Below are 14792 nucleotides of genomic sequence, written 5' to 3'. Positions count from 1 at the left end.
AGTCCATTGTCTCTCATGGTTCTTCTCCCCCTCCGATTTCCCCCCCTTCATTCTTCCCCTCCTGCTACATTCTTCTTCTTCTTTTTTTCTTTCTTAACATATATTGCATTATTTGTTTCAGAGGTACAGATCTGAGATTCAACAGTCTTGCACAATTCACAGCGCTTACCAGAGCACATACCCTCCCCAGTGTCCATCACCCAGTCACCCCATCCGCCCCACCCCACCCCCCACTCCAGCAACCCTCAGTTTGTTTCCTGAGATTAAGAATTCCTCATATCAGTGAGGTCATATGATACATGTCTTTCTCTGTTTGACTTATTTCGCTCAGCATAATACCCTCCAGTTCCATCCACGTCGTTGCAAATGGCAAGATCTCATTCCTTTTGATGGCTGCATAATATTCCATTGTATATATATATACCACATCTTCTTTATCCATTCATCTGTTGATGGACATCTTGGCTCTTTCCACAGTTTGGCTATTGTGGACATTGCTGCTATAAACATCGGGGTGCACGTACCCTTTCGGGTCCCTACTTTTGTATCTTTGGGGTAAATACCCAGGAGTGCAATTGCTGGATCATATGGTAGCTCTATTTTCAACTTTTTGAGGAACCTCCATACTGTTTTCCAGAGTGGCTGCACCAGCTTGCATTCCCACCAACAGTGTAGGAGGGTTCCCCTTTCTCCGCATCCCCGCCAACATCTGTCATTTCCTGACTTGTTAATTTTAGCCATTCTGACTGGTGTGAGGTGGTATCTCACTGAGGTTTTGATTTGGATTTCCCTGATGCCGAGCGATATTGAACACTTTTTCATGTGTCTGTTGGCCGTTTGGATGTCTTAGCAATTTGTGTTTTAACAAGACTTCCTGGTCAGTCTGTCCTGCATTCCTAAGACTGAGATCGTGGTTTTAAGCAACAATTCAGGTAGCTCTTCCCGATAAAAGTCCTACCTCTGTGTCCCCAAAGGCCAACTGACAATCCTAAGGAAGGACAAGTGAGCAAAGACCGCTCCCTACCTTGCGGTGATGAGTGGGAGCTCCCGGCCGCACCCCACTGTCCAGAAGCTTACATTGTAGACTGGAGGGGATCCCACCACACAGAGCGACTCCACCAGATTCCCACCTGGGCGAGCTATTTTGGAATCTGCTTGAGAAACTATAGAGACCAATGATCCCATCATTAGGAAGCAACTGGCGTCTGGCGGAAAATCCCAACTGCAAATGCTGAGTTACTTAGATCTCAACCCCCACTCCCAGCAGAGAGTCCCACCTGTCTGCCACCATGAAAAGCAAAGGAAGAAGAGGCAGGAGGACTCAGCTTCAGAGCGAAAGGAAAATGTAAGGTCACGGTTTAGGGAGACAAACGCTAACTCCATAGCAACGTTTTATAAGGCCTGCACCAGGCTAACCTGCCTCCCGATGCTATGGAGGCACCCCACACAGAGGATCTACTGCAGCGTGGACTGCTACCCCTTCCCTTTCCTCCCCAAGGCCCCTGGCAACTCCGGGAATGTACAACTGATCCCCTTCAGGAACACTGAGTGCACAGGCGCCTCCTAGGGGTATGTGAGCACTCACCCACGGCGCGGGCTCAGCATGTGTGCAGAAACAGTGCAAGCTTTCAAACCGACCACTGTGCAAATCCTGATTTTCCACTTCCATTAGGTAACCATTTGGCTGATCAACATAACCTCTCTGTTTCCTCATTTATAAAGTGGGAATCATAACACATTAATCGGCATGGCAGGGAGAGTTTAGCGGGATGGCAGATTCAAAATGACCAGCACAATATATTTTAATATCCTCTTCCCCTGGGTAAGGGACGCATCTTCCCCAAGACTGGGGAAGGGCAGCATCTTTGCATGTCCCCTGCTTATTTAGCACAATACCAGGTGCACAGTAGGTGCTCAATAAATGCCTCTTTGCTCAGCTGGGCACAGAGTCATTGAAGGCTTGGCTCTGGTATCCAGATTTCAATCTCCCCCACATCCCAGCTCTGTGATTTGGGACAAGATACTCAACCCCTCTTAGTTTTGGTTTCCTCATCTATAAAGTAGAGATAGTAGGACCATTTCACGGGCTTCTGAGATCTGAGTGAGAAGTAAGTGGTAGGCACCACTAGGTAAAAGGAACTTTCATAGAGGAGATTAGGTGAGAGAATATAAAGTGTGAAGCTGATCAGATAAATCTCAATTAACTATGACTATCAGGCCTGATCTTGCCATTAAATAATCCTCAAAGCAAAGTCATCAACAGCAGGGAAACTAGACAAAGTGGGAAGGCAGCTGTTTCACCCAAGTCACCCCTCCCTCCCTACCTCCCCCTCCCCTCATCCCTAGATGGTTCCACATACTGGAGCATTTGGTGGCTAAAGGGTGGGGGCAGTGAGCAAGAGCTCTGGCTCCTGGTCTTTGGGGGTGTGGAGAGAATGGAAACAGTATTGATCAACTAGTCCTGAGTTCCCAGTCGATGGTTCAAGTGCATGAAATATTGATCCCCTCAGCACTCCGGGGATCCAGACAGCGCTTGGTTGGGGGGCGGGGAGGGCACCAAAGGGCCTAACCAGTTGTCTCGGGCCCCAAGAAATTCAAGTGTTTACCCCAGCACACCATTTGAATATTATCATCGTCTAAGTGTGCCATAACATGAACAGGGTTTGAAATCAGTAATAAGTCAACGCAGATGCCCCAAAACACTTAAACAGGTGAAACAGGTAAGAGATGGAATTTTGATGAGTATCCTAGAATGATGAGATTTCAGGGCTGAAAGTGAATCCTCTTGCCACCCACCCCCAAGCTCTCCTGCCCTCAGCTCTATAACTTTCAGACAAAAGACTATAAAGGGAAAAGGGAAAGTGAGCAAAAATTTGAAGCCTCGAATCGTGGGGGACAGACTGCACCGTTCTGTCTTGGCCGTGGGCTTCTCTTCCCCTGAGTGCCCGTCATACTTGGCCAGCCTCAGTAGGACCCCTGATGACCTCTTTGTCCCTAAGACTCATGGACAAGCAAAGCCAGGGGAGGCCACTCTGCCTAAGGGAGATCAAGGGGGACTTCATGGAGGAAAGGCCAGCCTTGAGCTCCAAATGGTGAGTAGGAGGAATGTGGATAGGCAGAAAGCAGAACAAGCCTGTTCTCATGAGGACATGATTAACTCTCTTTTCTGAGTCTGGCTTGAAGGCATAAATGAGACCTTTAGTCCATTTACAGAGCCAGATATTGCCTTGTTCCTTCCAGCACTTTGCATGACAGATATGAATTCATGGACAGGTATAGAAATCCTGCTGGTCTAACAATAATAATGATAATAGTAATAATAACAACAGGCTGGGCCCACCTATTGAGCACTTACCATGGTCCAGGACCTGTAATTACTTCACTACATGCTATACTTCAGTTAACCTTCACAGTAATTCAATGAGATGGGGCCCTGCTTATGCCCATTTTACAGATAAGGAAACCAAGGCTTCTCAGCATGAAAGTAGTAAAATTGGGGTAAGAGGACAGAAGCAAGAGCAAGCATTGGATAAACAGGAGAAAAGAAAAAAAAAGGAATTAGCTAGAGAGATAAAAGGACCAAGGGTGCACAATCCCAAACCCATCTTCTTTCCAGAACCAAGTCAGACAAGATGGGGAATCACGTGTTCCCTCTGCATTAAAAGAAGAACCGCCCCTAGCAGAAAAGTTTGAGGTCAGCATTTCATAGACAGGCCCCTTGATGAGAGCAGATTCGATAATCACCTGTTATGTTTGTGTCCGCAATAATAATTTCATCCACATAGAACCCACCCGTCTCCTGAGACAGAGGGAAGAGGTCAATCCGATGAACCAGCACAGGGGAGTTTGCCAGAGGCGGCTGGAGATTCACGGAGCGATGCACACAAGTCTCCCAGAGGTCAGTGCAAGTGAACCACCAGCTGAAAAACAAAGCCCACAGCAGAAATGGAGTTCTCCATGTGCTCCTGAAGCCCCTTTCCAAAGAGCCAAGTTCACCAACCTGGGGGCCTGTGGACTGTGCAATCAGGAGAGACACCCCAAGAACCCCTGCACCCCAACAGTCCTGTGTGCCCTGGGTAGAGGCATCCCATCCAAGACAGGCTCAGTTCGGCTTGTGGTATCACGCCAGTGAGTCACATTTCAAGTCAATCATTCATTCATAACACTCAATGTCGGCAGCATTTTCAGATTACAGTATAATCATGCATCTGAAGCATGTCATACATTAGGCTCTAACCACAGAGAAGATTAATACTCCTGGACTTACTCAGGTGTAAGACCACTTACAAAAGTGTCACCCATAAGACCTATGTGGAAAGCACACCGAATCAAGGGAGCAAGATGCCTGAGTTTTACTGCAGAGTCTTTGTTTACTTACTATATGAATTTTGGTGACTCACCAATTCTCTGGGTCCCAATTTTTCTCATCTGTAATGTCAAGGAACGGTCTCTATGGTCTCTTCCAAATATGATGTCCTATCATTCTATCCCCACAAAAAGTGTGAGAGTACTTCTAAAAAGTATTATATTCCTAACAACTAACTACTCTTAAATCAAACTTCTTAGTTGAATAAGATGTGTTCAGAATCCCAAGTGAAGGGGTGCCTAGGTGGCTCAGTCGGTTAAGCAGCCAACTCTTGATTTCAGCTCAGGTCATGATCTCAGGGTGGTGGGATCAAGCCCCACATCGGGCTCCAGGCTCAGCGGTGAGGTGGAGCCTGCTTGAGATTCTTTCCCACCCCTTCTGTCTCTCCCCCTGCTTGTGTGCACGCTTTCTGTCTTTCTCTAAAATAAATAAATCTTAAAAAAAAAGAACCCCAGGTTAATATCTGAGGCCCCAAATAAGAGATCGTTAGTACCGCACATGGGCCCCTGTCCCCAAGAGAGCTAATCATCCCAGCCAGCAGAATTCCCACCACACCTCCCCACAGATTAGCTACCTATTAGGACTGGTCCCCACAAGACTCCAGTCACAGGTGATGTTCTTCTTAATGAGGTTTTGAGAGCCGGTTGTGAAATACACGGTCACCTTCAGGATGTTATTCATGTGGCCTTTGTATGCAAAGCACAACTATGGACACCAAATAAAGAACATGAGTTCGATTAGCGCAAGAAGCAGCCATTCAAGCCATGTGTCGTCAGGAGGTCCCCCCTCCCTAGGAGACTCCCTGGTGCTGTGAGAGGGAGAGTCAGCCCAGGTCTCGTCCTCCTGGAGCTTACTAGTCTCACCAGAAAGACAAACAGAATAAACTGTGATTGACTCCACAGAGAGTTATTAAATGCCTACCACTGTGCTTGGCAGTCAGTACTTTGGAGCATCTCAATTAGAACACCCTTGCTCCGACCCAGTTCCCTGTGCAACCTTGAGCAAGTCACTTCACCTCTCTGAGCCTCAGTTCCTGAACTCTAACTCACCGGCATCCTCAGTTTCTGAGTTAAGTAAAATTGTCACAAGAAGACTTTATAGCAGGATTTTTTTTCCACTGTTGGCCTTTTGGACTGGATAATTCTTTTCTGTGAGGGGGCTGTCCTGTGCATCAGGGGATGTTTAGCAACATCCCTAGAAACTTCCCACTGGATGCCAGTAGCACTTCCCCAGGTGTAACAACCGGCAGCGTCTCCATAATTGCCAACCTTCCCCAAGCGGGCAAAATTGGGCAAAATCGCCCCTGTTGGGAGCCTGTCCTGCAAAGGGCAGGCCGGAAAATGGGTGGGGCCCCAACCTGACCCGTCTAATCCCAGCTCCCATGGTAGTTCCACTGAGAACACTGAAACAGATAGGAGATGGAATTTTGAGGAATATCAAAGAATGATATGATCTCAGGGCTGAAAGAGAGTCCTCCTGCCACCCACCGCCCCCAAGCACTGCCATGAGTTCAGCCAACCCGTTAGGTTCCCTCTAGCTCCCAAAGGGCAAATAGGCTGTACTCTTTTTATGAAAGATGGCAGAGCTTGACACAAAGGCTATGTTATTTAAGAAATGTGCCAGTCAACCCACCAATAAAAAAATAAAAACTATAATAAATAACAGCAACTAGCATTTAACAGAGTCCTAACCAGTGCACATGTTAGTAGATTATCTCTTTTAATCTCCAGCACAATTCTAGACCATCTGACTACACATTTCACAGGGGGTTAAACTAAAGAGAGACCCTGAGGACATGTAGTGGGTAGAGCCAAAATCAAAACCAGATAGTCTGTCTACAGAGTCCGTGCTCTTCCCTAGGGAGCAAAGAAGATCCTGGAGCACATAAAAACATCCATAGGTCTCACAGTTAAAACAAAGGCATTTCATTTCCATGTAACAACTAACTAATGAAGGACCAAGGTGTCGGTTCACCACTTGAAACAGCAGTTAAGAAACCTGGAACCTCAGCCTGAAATGCACTGGGCAGATCACAGCAATTACTCCTTTGTGCTTCTGCTTCCTTAGCCTCAACCCCAGAGAATAATGCCAACCCCTCCCTACCCACATCAGCTGGAAGTGTGAGGGCTGCTACTTACGTGCGTGTACAGATCTAGCCGGTAGCCCTTCTGGGAAGCTGGGGGTGTTAGGACAAGGTGTCGAGGCTGGTGGAGGCTGAACCTCCCACAGAAGGGCTCTGTCCCACTGGTGAGGTCCCCCTCAAAGCTGGAACCTTCTGGGCCTGGAGGCAGATAAAACAGGAAGACCGGCATAGACATTGGTAAGACAGAGCTTCCCAACATGTGTAGAGGGGTTGAGTTATGAGTTCACCATGACAGCAACCCTTGAGCCCTGGGGTGAGCGGGATGAGGCTTGTGCTTGAAGGCTTGAAGTCTCCTGATGTGAGAACCCCATTTTGTCTGCCACACAGCATCGAAAATCAATTACGATTTTCTCTTTGTACCATGGCATCAAAAACTGCTGAGGAGCAAAGAGATAAGGAGTGCCGAATGTAATTGAGTTCATCTTAGCATCTTAAAAACCTCATATTTTTAGAATTTGGTAAGATGACTGTTTCATGTAACAATTCCTTTATTTGGATACAATTTGAATTAAATAAAATATGCTGTTGTAGTGTTTTCGTTCCTGCCTGTATAGTTTGCCCTGGCTACCAAGCGCTCCCCATGCCGCCCAGTGGGGAATGGCTTTTCTTTCTCTGACACCCACACCAGGCGGCTTCCTCCCACGTGTGTCGTCACTCTCGGGGCCACTAGGTGTCTAAAGCCAGTTTCCATAACTTTTCTTGACTCTGGTAGCAGGAAATGAACATTGTTCCCATTTTACAGAAAAAGAGAGAGAGAAGACAATGGAGAAGAGGATCAGTATTTGTCAAGCCAAGGAAAGCACACCTTGTTCAAATCCGAGCCAGAGTAGGATGCTAGCCGAAAGCGGTTCCAGTTTGCATTTGATGGCAAGTAACTCCTCAATGGCTGTTTGAATCTGTTTAAAAACAAAAAAAATCCTCAAGAGTTTATACCATGGGCATGAAGACCCCCCCCTCAGCTCCCCCACCTGTCATTATTTGAAGAAGGTTCCCACCTGATGGGCTGTGGCATTTGCAGGGATTGGCTGACTGGTGACATTGTCCCAAGTAAGGAAGAAGCTCCCTCTGCCAAACACAGTCAGCGTCTGTCAAGAATGACAGGAATAAATGATGTGTGCTAATTAAGCTGGAGAACCTTGGGACATATCTCCTCCACTGGCTATTTCCTTTTATTTATAATATCAGTTTTGTCTAAACTCACTATCATCTAGAAATATCTACGAGCCCAAGTGTCAGCACCGGACAAAAACGTTTATATGTCGATCTCCCTATTCATCCTTGTCCCCCCTTCTCTTTAGGGTGTGAGACTTCAATAGTGCCGCTGAATGGCCCCCTTTCAGCCCTTCTCACAAAGTGCCCTCTCCCAGGGTGGGTGGCCTGGTGGGCAGGAGCAGAGGTTTATTCAGTCTCTGCTTTGCTCCTAGCATATTCCCTGACAGGCACAATATACTAAGATCAGTCATCTTACATCACTTGCTCTTTTCTACTTTGTTCTATGGTTACTTGTGTTCATGTTTTACTATTAGACTCTAAGCTTGAAAAGCAGAGTCCATATGGACTCATCTTTGTACACCAAGAAGCAAACAACTGAAAGTACACTGATACTGTTCAACACAAATATGGGCGCCACTGAGAGACCCTTTACAAAGCAGATGGAGAAAACACCATGTGTGGGGAGATAGGACCTGGATCAGTAACAGCAATGGAATCACGTGTGTGCACACTCATGTGCATGCATACATGGGTGTGTTTGTTTGGAGGACTTTATCTCTACTCCCGGGAATAAGATTCTAAAAGGGAATTTACCTGGAACTTAAATTCCTAACACTAAGACCATGAGTAAAATTACCTTAATAATAAGACTTTGCATTTTTTTGAGATGTTTTCACAACTCTATTGGATAGATATCCTATCTCTTTGGCAGCAGAACTGTCATTACAACTCAAGTCCCTGGCTCCCAGCTGTTGATCCTTCCTCTAGGCAAGACGATGTTCCTTCCAGAGTTCAGTCCCAACCCCACAGGACAGAGAAGAGACACACACCTGGATTTCTGGAAGTCTCTGGGCATGGATTCGGATTTGATGCTTCTCCCGGAGGTAAGTGCTGACCACATCAGGATTCAGCCAGGTATTGTGGATCTGGACGCCAATTCTCATCCCCCTGCTGGGGGCTCTCCCACAATGCTCTGCTTCCAGGTAGTACCTGGTGCCACCAACCAGCTCCAACTTGGGAGTCTTCCGTTGCCAGGTCCCTTCATGCCCATTCTGCTCCCAGGTGTCAAACCAGTCAGCAGTGCCCACCCTGATGGAGGCCATTTTCACCTGTGGCCCAAGAAGCATATCACAATCAACACCATGACGTTTATGGGCATTTCTTTCTCAAATAGCAAGTGTCTGGACAGCTACTAACAGGGTCTTGGAAATGATCTGTTTTTCCAACAAGTTAGCTCAGTCACCCTGGGGCCTGTGCTTATGTATGCTTCTCCACTCCTCACTCTGTCTCTGTCTCTCTATTAAATTGTATTCAGAGGAGGCTGGATGGGCCATGTTTAGAGCAGAAACAGCCAACCTGAAACCCTAGCTTTACATGATACTATGGATAAAATAGTACTAAACCATTTGAGAACCCTAGAACGACTTGACCACATCAACATCTATGATGTTCCTCTAGCAGCCAGCAAAGCAATTTCATAGAAGCGTGTTAATAATTTGAGGGGGAACATGTGGTTCTTTGTCAATGGTGCTAGGGAATTTTGGCTTTTTGTTAAAAGCACTTTTTCTTATCCTTCAAAGCTGACCAGGACATTCCTAAATAAGACTGGCTACATCTCTACCGAAAAATCAGAGGAAAATGCACAAGTTTTAGAATCAGACAGATATGAGTTTGAACTCTAACTATGCCTCTTATGATCCAAGTGGCCCTGGATTGGCCATATAATCCTTCTAAGCCTCAATTTCCTTATCTGGAAAATGGAGATAAATATACTTAGCTCACAGAGATGCTGTGAAGATCAGAGACAAGGTACATAAAAGATGTAGCTTAATGCTGGGCTTATAGTAAGTGCTCAATAAACATGCCAACACATTCAACCAAATTCTTTTTCAACAATTAAAATCATGTCAATTATATCTCAATTTTCAAAAAAATTAATAAAAAATAAACCCACCCACCCCCCGACAAAATGAAACATTAAAATCCCTGGTTGCTTAGTGGCATGTTACCACTATTAGTAGAAGATGAGAGCTTTGGTGTTTATTCTTATTTTTTTTCAGGAGTGAGGGACTGGGGACCAAAAAAAGGAAAGTAAGAGGAAGGCGAATACCTTGGTCTTTGGGTCCTCTGACTGACTGAAGTACAGGGAGGCTTCGTTGTCAGCCTGGATCCAGAAAGTGTAATTATTTGTCTCTGGAGCCACAAAGAACCCACTGAGCCGTGCTCTGTAAAGGAGGGAAACACAGAGAACTGAGAGCAACAAACGCCCGAATCACTGACTCAACAAATGGGTGCCCTTGTACTTTGTTTTTCTTTTTTTTTTTAATTTTAAGGTTTTATTTATTTATTTGTCTCAGAGAGAAAGAGCACAAGCAGGGAGAGCGTCAGGTAGAGGGAGAGGGAGAAGCAGGCTTCCCGCTGAGCAGAGAGCCCGATGCGGGCCTCGATCCCAGGACGCTGGGATCATGACCTGAGCCGAAGGCAGACGCTTAACTAACTGAGCCATCCAGGCGCCCCACTGTACTGTTTTTCTTTGTGGCAATGAGGAGGAAACACTTGACTCTTGTGTCACGTGAGTGGCCAGCGTACTCTGGAAACAGCTATTCCTGAGGCACCTGCTAGTCAATACCTCAACCCAGCCCTTCACAATGGCTATGACTCCCTTGGCAGTCAACATGTCTTCGGGAAAGTTGTAGCCACAGCACAGGGCTGTCTAGAGGCTTAGCTGAAAACATTTACTAACACTTAGTGCAGGGCCTGGCCCATTGTAGGAACTCAATTAATAGTAAATATTATTATTATTATTATCATTATTATTATTATTAGAAATAGAGATATCAGCAATCAGAATCTGTGCTGACTTGTTCTGGAACCTTCATTCCTTGTCTCCTACTCCAACGTATCATACTTCCTGAGGTATGTTAGATCACCTCTCTGGCTCAAGTCAGTTATTAGCCACACTACATGTGTGCATGTGCATAGCGGTGAGTGTATGTGGATAATCATAAATCAGCAAAGGTGCTTCCTGCCGAATAATCTTACTTGATTTGTGGACAACGTTTTGCAGTTCTTTATGAAGGGAGTAAAGTGATAGATTGAAATGGCCCCAAGTGATATTAAGAGAAGCTTCTGTTTTGTCTCCCTCATGGTAGACATTAACTTCACAGAAGCAGGTGTTTATGTGGGGTTTCCCAGACCGCTGTGGCTCTTTAAATATCATATTCCTATGGGTGAAGAAGGACGTGTGCCGTAATGTGGCAGAGGTGGACTTCTGGAGAAGTCACAAGACTTGAAATCAGAAAAATTCAAAGCTTAGTTCTGCTACTTGAGATTTGTAACATTAGAAAAACACTTTACCCATTGGGAACTATGGTTCCTCATTGGCAAACTAAATCTAAAAATACCTCCTCAGTTGTTGCTTCTCATGAACTAACTTGTCTTCAAAGGCCTGGAACATGGCAGTAAGTCAATACATACCAGTTGAACTGAATAAGAAGCTCAGGAGGCACACTGGATATGCTGAGGAAGGTGGGGGGGAGTGATTTGCTCTGAGCCTACCAGTTACCTCAATACCTACGGAGAGTCTTTTTCCAATTAAAAATATTACGGCCACAGAGAAAAGTCAATCAAATGTGTCAACAATTTCAAATTAAAAGACACATCTTACAACTTCAAAGAATGCAGGCACTTTTATGAAACACTTCAAAAATATGACCATATTTTTTAATGTTTAAGATCAATTCCAGTGACCTTAGTATTAGAGACAGCAAATGATTAAACTATCTCAATAAATACCAAGAATATTTTCTGAAAATCATTTTGAAAATAACTATTTTAAGGGTCCACCAATATAACAATTTATCAATAAATCAATAAATATTCCAATTTTTTAATTTAAAAATTTTAAATTTTAAAGAACTGAAGGACAGAGAGAATGGAAAGAGTTACTCTGGTTTGTGGCTCCTCCAAATGGCAATTACAGAGACATTCTCTGCAGGTGGTAGCATATAGCCAAAATGCCCTTTTGTATTTTGAGGTGGTCTGACTCTCTCCTTAACACTCCCCCACACACTGAATATAGCTGAAAGGTTTTCCTTTGAACATTATTGATGGTTCTCAAAAACTATGATAAAGATGTATCATAGGTGCCACAAGGGACCACAACGATTGCCACTTTAAAACTATACACTGGTGGTTAAATACCTAGTTAGTTAGGCTTCTGGGACAATAGAGACTACTCTTTTTTGTTCACAGATTTTCTTCCCTCCTTGGCTTCTTTGATGTCTGAAATTCCCTGAACAGGGAACAAAGTCTTTCATTCCACAATTGAGTTGAAATTTTAAATAGCCAAATCCTTGGAGGAAGTCATGGAATGGCTGGAATTCACATTCAGGGGTCATGACCAACCTCTTTGAGAAGAGGTTTGAAAGGAGAAGAGATCCATCACACAGTAAAGAATCCATCCCTCTGTATAGACACTGAGGGCACACGAAGGAAACAGTGTGTCTAAGCAATTCTCAACTTTTTATATTTTTAAGACCACTTTAGAAAACTAGACATTTTGGCCATGTCCTTGAAGGGATCAAAAATACTCAGAACGACACTAATAGGAAAACAATAATTACATTGCTATAGAAAACAACGTTATAGAAAACACTGTTTTAGAAAACATCACTGTTATAGAAAACAATGTCTCTCAGAGCCCATAATAGCTTCCCCTGCTACGCACCAGCCGTTGGGTTGACCTTTGACACTGGGTGCTTGATCCAAATGACCAAAAGTCATATTCTTGCTTCTTTCTTTGGCATCAGCCAGATGTTGGTTTCACGTCTTAGCCACGTACCTACAGCAAGTTTTACCCTGCTCTCTACCAAGTCTTCTGGCTTATTCAGCTCAATGTTCCAATTAATAGTCATCTCCCAAAGCAGACTGGAAACTGACTTGTAGAAAACACAAATTTTACTTATTGATCAAAAGTTCACGTGCACCTCTAAAAGGCTTGTGTTGCACTAGCATGATGGACACTGGTTGAGAACAGTGGCCAAACTGTTGTTGAATTGGTGGCTGTTCGAATTTCTCCCCTGGAAATCTCATTGCTTATTGTCTCTTGGTCTCCCCTAGGCCAGTAAGGACACTTTTGATAGGAACTCCCACTTTTCCTACAGCATACCTGAAGGGCTGTCCTTCTTTTGACCAAAATCCAAATGGTGAACTGGCATTCGGGACAATCTGCCACTGGTACCCAGGAGTGGCTGCAGTGAGATCCAAGCCCTCGACAGCATCTCCGACTTCAAACAGAAGCCCTCGGTTGCCTGTAAGACATGCATACCTCATACATATCGGAGGACATTCGTCCCCAAATTGGGGAACTACTTTACTTCAGATAACAGAGTGATGGTGATCCAGATACTCTCTACGAAGATGAGTCCACCGAGACCCAGATGGAGTAGTCATGTGAGAGGTTCTACAGATAACACAAATGTTCTGGAAAGCAGAAATATTGTGTAGTGTAGGATTGAGCCTCTTGGGAAGAGATATTTGATAAGGAGCAGAAAGGGGAAATATTCTCAGAGGACCACAGAAGGGTAGGGAGCCCTTTTTAATGGGAGCATCAAGGAAAGAGAAGCCAGTCATGGGGAGAACTGACCAAGCAAACAAATGCTATGATTGAGTAAAGGAGGACAACATAATCGTGCGCTTTGGCTTCTCTTGTTCAGGAGTGAACTTCAGTATCTTCTTTTTTTTTTTAAAGATTTTATTTATTTATTTGAGAGAGAGGGCGCACAAGCGTGAGGGGAGGGGGTGCAGAGGGAGAGGGAGAAGCAGGCTTCCCGCTGAGCAGGGAGCCCCATGTGGGGCTCGATCCCAGGCCCCTGGGATCATGACCTGAGCTGAAGGCAGACGCTTAACCGACTGAGCCACCCAGATGCCCCCTCAGTATCTCTTAAGGTCTAGTTCAGCCTGGGAATTCTATTCCCTACAACCCTTTTTTCCCAGAAAATAGGCAATCCTTAAATTTTTCACATGTCATGGTCCCAACGTGTGGACTCACACATGGAACAAATTATGTGGCATGCTGTCATTACATGATAACTTCAATGACACTGGACTGAGCAAACCCTGACACCAAAAGTAGCTGTACGATCAGTATTGCATGACTGCCCCCTTGGACTAAGGGTGCAGCTAGGGGATCATCCACTTGCGGATTCGGATCCCAGCTCTGCCACTTCCTACATGTGCAGCTTTGAGCAAACTGCTTCATGCTTTCATTTTCTTGTGCATCAAAATGGGGACAACAATAAATAGAGATCATGCACCAAAGACTAAGGGAGATGGAGTTATATGTCAATTGTATCTCAATAGGGCTGGAGGGAAAATGAGTCAATTTGATAATTCTGGCAAAAAAAAAAAAAAAAAAAAAAGATTAAGGGAGCTTAAAATATATACACAAAGAGCATGAAATATAGTAAGTACTCAATAAAGGATTGCTGGGGTAATTATTATTATTTTAAACTACTACTGTTGTTCCTTGTGAAATCCAAAAAAAAAAAAAAAAGGAAATAGATAAGGAACAAGCAGAAAAATAAAAGCATATTTTAATATAGTACTTGGATTACTGGAGAACTATTTTAATGCCTTTCCCGTGCATGGAAAGATGTTCTGGGCACCCCTGGCCTCCCATCAGGAGAGACCAGCCACACCACCCCCACCATTTCCACTGTACCAACCAGTTGTTGTGAAACGCCCTCTGCTTTAGGAGCACCACTGCTTTACATAGTGATTTGGCCTCCTTTCATGGAAAAAACTTCAAAAGGTCTCCATAAAGGACGCTAAGTCCCCCAAACAGCTGCATTCAGGAAATTATCCTACCATTACCCAAGTAGCTAACGCAGGAACCACTTGAAGAGGGGACAGCTCTCTATTTCCTGGCAGGAAACACACATTCTCTCTATCACCTGCTTCAGTAGTTTTGTTTGCTGGGAAGGGAGCTTTCCCTGACTAAAAATGGCAGATCTGGGACCCGGAGAATGCTCAAGCCAAAGCTTTGCATGCATTTTCACACCTGAATGG

The 14792-nt window shown here is 44.7% G+C and overlaps 1 protein-coding gene across 1 annotated transcript in view; it reads right to left on the bottom strand.

The window, feature by feature from the left end:
* Positions 1-14792, bottom strand: part of PKHD1 (PKHD1 ciliary IPT domain containing fibrocystin/polyductin) — a 443829-nt gene that overhangs the window by 405605 nt on the left and 23432 nt on the right. The window contains exons 13-21 of the mRNA XM_078054411.1: positions 12892-13033; positions 9832-9946; positions 8552-8830; positions 7505-7594; positions 7315-7405; positions 6505-6647; positions 4941-5071; positions 3745-3920; positions 1025-1163 (exon numbers count right to left, since the gene is read on the bottom strand). Coding sequence (XP_077910537.1) covers positions 1025-1163; positions 3745-3920; positions 4941-5071; positions 6505-6647; positions 7315-7405; positions 7505-7594; positions 8552-8830; positions 9832-9946; positions 12892-13033 — 1306 coding nt within the window. The remainder of the gene's footprint in view (positions 1-1024; positions 1164-3744; positions 3921-4940; positions 5072-6504; positions 6648-7314; positions 7406-7504; positions 7595-8551; positions 8831-9831; positions 9947-12891; positions 13034-14792) is intronic.

The sequence above is a fragment of the Halichoerus grypus genome, chromosome 9 (assembly GCF_964656455.1).
Source record: "Halichoerus grypus chromosome 9, mHalGry1.hap1.1, whole genome shotgun sequence".
Classification (NCBI taxonomy): domain Eukaryota; kingdom Metazoa; phylum Chordata; class Mammalia; order Carnivora; family Phocidae; genus Halichoerus; species Halichoerus grypus.
Note: the sequence above shows the minus strand (reverse complement) of the source record. Positions and strands in the feature narration are given on the sequence as shown.